Source organism: Rhinopithecus bieti, unplaced genomic scaffold (genome assembly GCF_001698545.2).
Source record: "Rhinopithecus bieti isolate Rb0 unplaced genomic scaffold, ASM169854v2 scaffold_2409, whole genome shotgun sequence".
Classification (NCBI taxonomy): domain Eukaryota; kingdom Metazoa; phylum Chordata; class Mammalia; order Primates; family Cercopithecidae; genus Rhinopithecus; species Rhinopithecus bieti.
In genome coordinates this window covers 485,060-494,016 of record NW_016803686.1, presented here as the reverse complement: position 1 = coordinate 494,016, position 8,957 = coordinate 485,060, and the positions used below count along the sequence as shown (strand labels likewise).

The following is an 8,957-nucleotide window of genomic DNA, read 5'->3' as shown; positions in this document are numbered from 1 at the left end:
AGACTGGATTAAGAAAATGTGGCACATATACACCATGGAATACTATGCGCCCACTAAAAAGGATGAGTTCATGTCCTTTTGTAGGGACAAGGATGAAAGTGGAAACCATTATTCTGAGCAAACTATCGCAAGGACAGAAAACCAAATACCGCATGTTCTCACTCATAGGTGGGAACCAAACAATGAGAAAACTTGGACACAGGGTGGGCCTGTCATAGGGTGGGGGAAGCGGGGAGGAATAACATTAGGAGAAATACCTCATGTAAATGACGAGTTAATGGGTGCAGCACAACATGGCACATGTATACATATGTAACAATCCTGCACATGTACCCTAGAATTTAAAGTGTTAAAAAAAAAAAAAGAATGTCATGTCTCTTCAAAATGATGAAAGTAACAAAACATCACTGAGGAAATGTGCAGATAACAAGTGAAAAGAACAGGTTCAACTGCATAGACAACTAAGTGTACTAAGCAGAAATCTAAGATGATCACTTAGGTTCTTGGCCACTACTGTACACACATTATTTCCTAGTTATTCAAACACTAATCTAGGTACTACTGTGAAGAAATAATTTACAGTTGTAATTAAAGTTCCAAATCAACGGACCTTAGATAGGAAAATTATCCAGGTATGCCTGACCTACTCACAAGAGCCCTTTAAAAGAGAGTATTCTCTAGCTAGTGGCATAAAGGGAGGTCACAGATTAAAATCCTCAGGGGATTTGACATTTGAGAATGTCTCCACTGACTTTGAACATGAAAGGGGCTATGTGTCAAAGAATGTGGCTGGACTTGGGAACGAGAGGGGACCCTAGATGACAGCTAGCAAGTAAACTGGGACCTTAGTCCTACAAATCAACAAACTAAATTCTGCCAACAAGCTGAATGAGTATGGAAACAGATTCTTCCCCAAAGCCTCCAGCTAAGAACTTATTCTGGCAGTCACCTCAATTTCAGTCCACTAAACTCTAATCAGAGAATTCAGACATGGCATGCCCAGGTTTCTAACTTACATAACTATGAGCTAATAAATGCATATTGTTTTAAGCCACCAAGTTTATGGTACTTTCTCAGAACACTAAGCAAACAAAATCATTAATACAAGGGTGGAGGTTGGAAACACTATGTATAAGAAATAAAATTAATCATGACATAATGATATATGCCTTCAACAGTCTTTATACCATTAAGTATACTGGGAGGATGGTAGAATAGGAAGGACACAGGGGTACAAAAGAATTACATTTTCATCTTCTATGCAGGGAAGTCAAGAAATAATGCCTACAATGCTTAAATCAGTAATAAACAATATGTTACAGTGAGAAAGACTGAGAAACCTATGATCTGGCTTTAAGAGTTGACAGTGGATTCTTCCACCAAAAAGGAAATGAGGAGGCGGAGCAGGGTACCGATAGTTTTCATTTGAAAAATCTTTAAGAACTAACTCCTTTATCTATCAACATGAAAACTGATCAGTATATGAACCTTAAAAAAATAAATTGTACTGCATTCTCTAATGCTTACGGAGTTTTACACATGCCGGTTCATATGTCTAAAATACCTTTACCACTCTCATTGCTAAACCACCATCTAAATAACACTTCTTGTTTAACACTATTTAACACCACCACAATTTGAGTAACACCTCTGTCAGGAGGCCTTCCCTAATGTGCCCCACCTCACCCTCCGTGTGACACAGGGAATTGGCCATGTAACCCCAATAGCAAAATGTTCTTAATTGCTCAAAGGGCAATTAACACACTTATTCAGTATTTCCCTAGACAGTCACCCACACAGAGATCCCATTCTATTCATTTCTGTTCTGTAGCCCACTGCCTATTACCCTGTATTGCACATTGCAGGTTCTCAATAAATGTTTAGTGTATGAAAGAATACCTACTTCCTCTAAGTTCAACTATGCAGACTAGAAAGTTTATTTTCACCCAGTGACCACTCTCTTTAAAGACTACCAGAATCTGGATTTCCAGGTTTAAAAAAACGAAAACAAAAACATACAGAAACTCACACTAATGTCTGTTATGTGTCAAAAGCCAAACGATAGCAGTATTTTGCAAGAAAGCAAATTTACCAGTAAATTTTTTTTTTTATTTTGAGACAGGGTCTAACTCTCTCACCCAGGCTAGAGTGCAGTGGCACAATCTCGGCTCACTGCAACCTCCACCTCCCGGGTTCAAGCAATTCTCCCACCTGGCCCTCCCAAACAGCTGGGACTACAAGTGTGTGCCACCACACCCAGTTAATTTTTGGGTTTTTTTTTTTTTGAGACAGAGTGTTGCTCCGTCACCCAGGCTGGAGTACAGTGGCGCGATCTCAGCTCACTGCAGCCTCTGCCTCTCGGGTTCAAGCGATTCTCCTGCCTCAACCTCCCAAGTAGCTGGAACTACAGGCATGTGCCACGACACCTGGCTAAGTTTTATATTTTTGGTAGAGACAGGGTTTCACCATGTTGGCCAGGATGGTCTCAATCTCCTGACCTCATGATCCACTCGCCTCCTAAAGTGCTGGGATTACAAGCGTGAGCCACTGTGCCCAGCCTAATTTTTGTATTTTTAATAGACACAGGGTTTAACCATGTTTGCCAGGCTGGTCTTGAACTCCTGACCTCAGCTGACTGCCCACTTCGGCCTCCCAAAAATGCTGGGATTACAGGCGTAAGCCACAGTGCCTGGCCAACCAATAAACTTTAGTATAATCTTCCCAAATGGCTGAAAAATATATTTTAAGCTACAGTCTCAATTTTGGTATTAAATGTTATATGCTTTCTCCAAAAAGGGTAGAATACTACTTGGTTGAACCTTGCACTCTTGGCCTCTATAAATATACAGAGTACTTAAATGTTATGATTAACGAAAATAGGCCTAACATTCCACAAGAGTTACTGACTTCCTGAGACAACTTGAAGTAACACTGCCTGAGGAGACATAAAAGCTGGTGTTTTGTCACATGTCCCTCACAAAACTCCCAAGTTGAGCTTAAAAATACATTTTGGAGGCCAGGAGGGGTGGTTCACGCCTGTAATCCCAGCACCTTGGGAGGCCAAGGCAGGCAGATCACCTGAGGTCGGTAGTTCGAGACCACCCTGACCAACATGGAGAAACCCCATTTCTACTAAAAATACAAAAATTAGCCAGGCATGGTGGCGCATGCCTGTAATCTCAGCTACTCAAGAGGTTGAGGCGGGAGAACTGCCTGAACCCAGGAGGTAGAGGTTGCGGTGAGCCAAGATCATGCCATTGCACGCCAGCCTGGGCAACAAGAGCGAAATTCCGTCTCAAAAAAAAAAAAAAAAAAAAAAGGCAGAGATGGTTGTTATAATACAAAATGTCTGGGGTCACTCATTTTTCTATTACTTATAAATGCATTCACAAGCTAGTCAGTAACCTTCTCTTAGTCTGTATCCTCTTCTACGAAATGGACATAATCTTTATAAAGTAATCATAAGCATTAAAGGGTAGACAGGAAAATTCTGGGCCACTTATTTTTTTAAAGTGCTTCAGTGATGGAGCTGTGGAGTTACTGTTTAATGGTACAGCTTCAGTTTCACAACATAAAAAGAGTTACAGAGATGGATGGTAGTGATAATTGAATATTATGAATGTATTTAACACCACTTCACCATACACTTAAAAGTGGTTAAAACGGTAAATTTTATGTTATGTGTATTTTACCACAGGAAAAAAACATAGAGAAAGGTGCATTAAAAATATTTTGCATTACTATTTATCTGAAACTGCCTTAGATAGGAATCTGTAACTAAAAGTCATCCATAAACATTTACGGAGGGGCCGGGCATGGTGGCTCACGACTATAATCCTAGCACTTTGGGAGCCTGAGGTGGGGGGATCACTTGAGGTCAGGAGTTTGAGATCAGCCTGGCCAACATGGTGAAACACCGTCTCTACTAAAAATACAAAAATTAACCAGGCACGGTGGTGTGTGTGCCTGTAATCCCAGCTACTTGGGAGGCTGAGACAGGAGACTTGCTTGAACCCAGGAGGCGGAGGTTGCAGTGAGCCAAGATCACGCCACTGTGCTCCAGCCTCGGCGACACCGCGAGACTCCATCTCAAAAAGAAAAAAATAAAATAAAAAAGAAAGCATTTATGGAAACAATGAGCTCAAATTCAAAAAAGTATCAAAGCTTCTGAGAAAAGTTTCTGTTTTTTTCTAAACTAATTTTAGAAAGCTTTAGAGTAGTACTTCTGAATTTAGGGGTACTTCTGATTTCTATCCCACTGGAAAACTTCTCAAACTTGTGGGTGAAGTCAGTAAAATCACTTGAGCATCCCCACACATATATTCTGACTCATGGCCTTGAGCTCTTCTCTCTCCATACTCTCACGAGACTACGATTCACTGTAACAGTTCAAATGAGAACTATAGTCCAGCTCGAAGTTTCAGGTTCCTCTCTATCTGCTACCACATCCCAACACCTCAAAAGTCAAAATGTCTGAAATCCAATTCACTTGTCTCCCCTTAAAAGCAACTCACCTGGTTTCCTGCCTTCCCAAGTTATAATGGGCAAATTTTGTATTTTAAATCAAGGAAAAAGAGTGAAAACATAAAGTATGTTTAAGCAGAAAAGCCCTGACCACCAAGGAAACTGCATGCATGGTGCCATGGACTGCACGAACCATGAGTCTATCATTACTGGAGACGACATCTTCTTTAAAAGTGAATAATATTTTTCACATCCTCAAAAAAAGGCCCAAAATAAGCATGCAAAAGCTGTTTTCAAATCTGTTTAGATCACACATGGAAAAGTAAATGATATGTGAGGTTTTCACTACCATTAACATAAATCACATAAAACAATTTTAAATGTTTAAAAGAATTTTTTTAAAAAACCACTACACTAAAAAAACTCTGTGGAGAAGTGACTTACCTGAACAAGATGAATAAGTGTTGTCAAAATAGCACATCTCAACATATTGTGTTCTTCACTCTGCTTCCAAAGGAGGGGCAAATATTGTACCAAACATCCCACATATGGTCGTATCTATTACAATATAATTAGAGGAAACAACAAAATTTTATTAGTAAAGAAGGCAATTTACTTTGAAAAACACTGAGAGCACTATTAAGTCCCAGGCAACACGTATTTAATATTTATTAGATGTAATGTATTAAGCTTTCATCCTTAAGAAATAAAATTAGACATTACATAAAGGCCCAGGGCTCTATAGTAAACATTTTAAAATAATTTTAAACAACTATCAAGTGTACTGAATGAAACAACTTATGAATATGAATATAAAAAAACATTCTTTAGAGGTTCACAGAAAATGCCATTATATCCTCCTTTTTAATAAAACAGCTTACCAAATTGGAAATTACACTATTGTTTTTTAAAAAGTCAGCATTTATTCATTCATTCTACAAATATCTTCCAAGTTTCAGGCCCTGAACACAAGGCACTGGAAAGAAAAGGATACAAAGAGAGCCAGACAAACCCTTACAATGAAAAAGGAGAAGTGTCATGATGAAGGTGTATACAAGGTACAGTGGAAACACAAGAGGAAAAAAAATTTTCAAAGGATAAAACTGATAAGCTCACCATGGATTAAGTTAATCAGATTTTAAATTTTACCCTGAAGCACAGCTCAGTCTAACAGTAGTTTCTTGAAAAGTAAAATGGACTACAATGATGCTGGACAGCGTTTCAGCTCCAGTATTTGAAATTGCTATGAGTATCCTTGGGGATGAAATAAAAACACTAGACTGTCATAGCTTCACTACTATCTACTTGAATATCATGGATTAAAATTTAAAATGTTCCCAGAAAGCGTGAGTTTCTTTATTATGCTAGTAAAATACTCTAAAAGGGTAGCCAAACAGCTAGAGAATTTGCTCCCGTCTCCTGGTGGTGGAAGTGTTGGTGGGGAATGCAGAAAAACAAGAAGTTAAATATTTGCCCAAACATCTCAGTAAGATATAAGTGAATAAATATTAAGATAGGTATTACCTTATTGTAACATATTTATCATGTAATACCTTATTTTCAAAATTTGACTATAATAATATTTCTGGAACATGTACTCAACATTGCTAAGTGTTCTATCTCAAAGATCACTCCAATGAGCTCATAAAAGCAGGCCAATTAATGAGTAAAAGCAGATTTCAAAGTATCTAACTCATTCGTACTCAACTAAAAATAAGCATATGACAACACAATCTAATGGTAAGGAAAATGAGGTAGTGTTGGTTTTAAATAGGGAGTATACTTTCCCAGAAATTGCAGAAAAGATATGCATACTATAAACTACAAATGGGGTAATAAAACCAAAGTACCCAGTTACATTTAAAAGCCATAAAATATTTATATTCCAATCTTGGCTGTCATTAGAATATACAATGTTCTAAATTAAAATTAATGCTACAAAAACAGAATTTAAAATATCAATCATAGAGGCTGGGCAGAGAGGTTCATGCCCAGAATTTTGGGAGGCCAAGGAGGACAGATCGCTTGAGGTCAGAAGTTCAAGATCAGCCTGACCAACATGGTGAAACCTCGTCTCTACTAAAAATACAAAAATTAGCCGGGCATAGTGGTGTAGACCTGTAATCCCTGCTACTCCTGCTGAGGCAGGAGAATCACTTGAATCTGGGAGGTGGAGGCTGCAGTGAGCCAAGAGAGACCTACTGCACTCTAGCTTGGGTGACAAAGCAAGACTCCATCTCAGAAAACAAAAACGAACAAAAAAAACCAATCACAGAGTGCTGTGAAAGATATAAAAGGAACGAGAAAAAGACTGGGCATTAAAAATAACAGAGCAAGGACATGAGAGCCAAACATATGCCAACGGGGTGGTAGGCTAGCTATATGGGGCAACTAAGGAAATTTGAATACTGATATTCATTTATATAAATCTGATATTAGATAATATTATTGCATCAGTGTTAAGTTTCCTGAGTCTAATCACGGTTATGATAATGTTAAATGAAGCATACATCTCTTAAGAAGGAGAGGTCTAATATTCTGGAGAGTACCATGATGTCTGCAACTAAAACTGAAACAGTTTTACAACAACAATCTGTACATGTGGATAGATAAAAAGAAAGCAAATGTGGTAAAATATTAGTAAGTGATGAAACTTACTAATGAAGTGAAGGATATATGAGTGTTGATCTATTTTTATAACTTTTTTGTAGGTTTTGAGATTTTTCAATGAAAAGAGGTGAAAGAAAAAATACTGTCCATATAAAATTCTGAATAAGATTACAATACAAGGATTTTAAGGGAAGGACAATTTCAATTATTTGCATAAAATTTTAAAAATCACATAGAACTACGAAAGTTTTTGCAGTCATTAGGGAAATGCAAGTCAAAACCACAATGAGATATCACCTCATGCCTGTCAGGGTGGCTACTATAAAACAAAAATAAAAGATAACACAAGTGTTGGCAACGGTGTGGAGAAACTGGTACCTTTGTACACTGGTGCTAGGAATGCAGGGAAGTAGCATGGAGCTTCCAAAAAAAAAAAAAGATAACTAGAACTACCATTTTATCCAGCAATCCCATTTCTGGGCATTTATTCAAAAGAACCGAAATCAGGATCCGAAAGAAATTATTAGCACTACCATGTTTATTGTAGCACTATTCACAGGAGCTAACATGTGGAAGGAGCCTAAATACCCACCAACAGATGAATGGATAAAGAATATGTCATATTATATATGCAATTGCATATACAAACTATGCAGACTTAAAAGGAAATTCTGCAATATGGGACAATAAACCTTGCAAACAATATGCTAAATCCAACAAACTACAGAATGACAAACACTGCCAGTTTACTTGTATGAGGTATCTAAAATAGTCGAATTAATAGAATCAAAGAGTGGAATGGTGATCGCCAGGGACTAAAGGGAAGGGGAAATGAGTTACTATTCAATAGGCATAAAGTTTCAGGTAAAAAAGATGAATAAGCTTTAGGGTTCTGCTATAGAATGCTGTACCAAAAGTCAACAATATATTCTACACTTATAATTTTGTTAAGAGGATGGATCTCATGTTAAGTGTTCTTACCAAAGAATTGGGGGTGTAGGGGAAGCACTTTGAGTATTATAGCCTTATGAGTTAATTCATACATAGGTAAAGCTCCACTTAAATTCATATCACTGAAAACATGAAAATCAAATAGGTGACAATCTAATATATGCTTTAATGAGGGCTCTATCATTGGGGTTAAAAAAATTACCCTAAGTTCCTAAAGACACCTCATCTTTCAGATAAAATTTTCAACAGAGTATTTTATATTTCACAGAGTTCCTTTAATTTTGTTCTTTCACTTCAGAAATGCACAGGCCCGAAGACCACCTGATACCACCCCTGATGATTACATATTTATTTTGACTACATATTTATAAGATCTCTGCACTAGAAAAGTGAATTGTAAGTTTTCAACTACTTTATCAAAAAGTAAAAACAACATTCAACTAATTGTACATTATGGTACAAAGACGGTGACTTTACTGAAACTTCAAAATTAAACTGTATGCGTCACAAAGCACTATTGTATCCAGCTTCATCCATGTCCCTGCAAAGAACAGGAGCTCAACCTTTTCTATGGTTGCGTAGTATTCCATGGTGTATATACGCCACATTTTCTTAATCCAGTCTATCATTACCATCATTTTCAGCAAACTATCACAAGGACAGAAAACCAAACACCACATGTTCTCACTCATAGGTGGGAGTGGAACAATGAGAATACACGGACACAGGGCGGGGAAGATCACACACTGGGGCCTGTGGGGGTGGGGGGGTGGGAGCCTGGGGGAGGGATAGCATTAGGAGAAATACCTATGTAACTGTTGACATGATGGGTGCAGCAAACCAACATGGCACATGTATACTTATGTAACAAACCTGCACTTTGTGCACATGTACCCTGGAACTTAAAGTATAATTAAAAAAAAAAAAAAAAA

At 37.7% G+C, this 8,957-nt stretch overlaps 1 protein-coding gene across 1 annotated transcript in view; it reads right to left on the bottom strand.

The window, feature by feature from the left end:
• IPO11 (importin 11) overlaps window positions 1–8,957 on the bottom strand; it is a 233,060-nt gene that overhangs the window by 120,185 nt on the left and 103,918 nt on the right. The window contains exon 21 of the mRNA XM_017850710.1: window positions 4,909–5,022. Coding sequence (XP_017706199.1) covers window positions 4,909–5,022 — 114 coding nt within the window. The remainder of the gene's footprint in view (window positions 1–4,908; window positions 5,023–8,957) is intronic.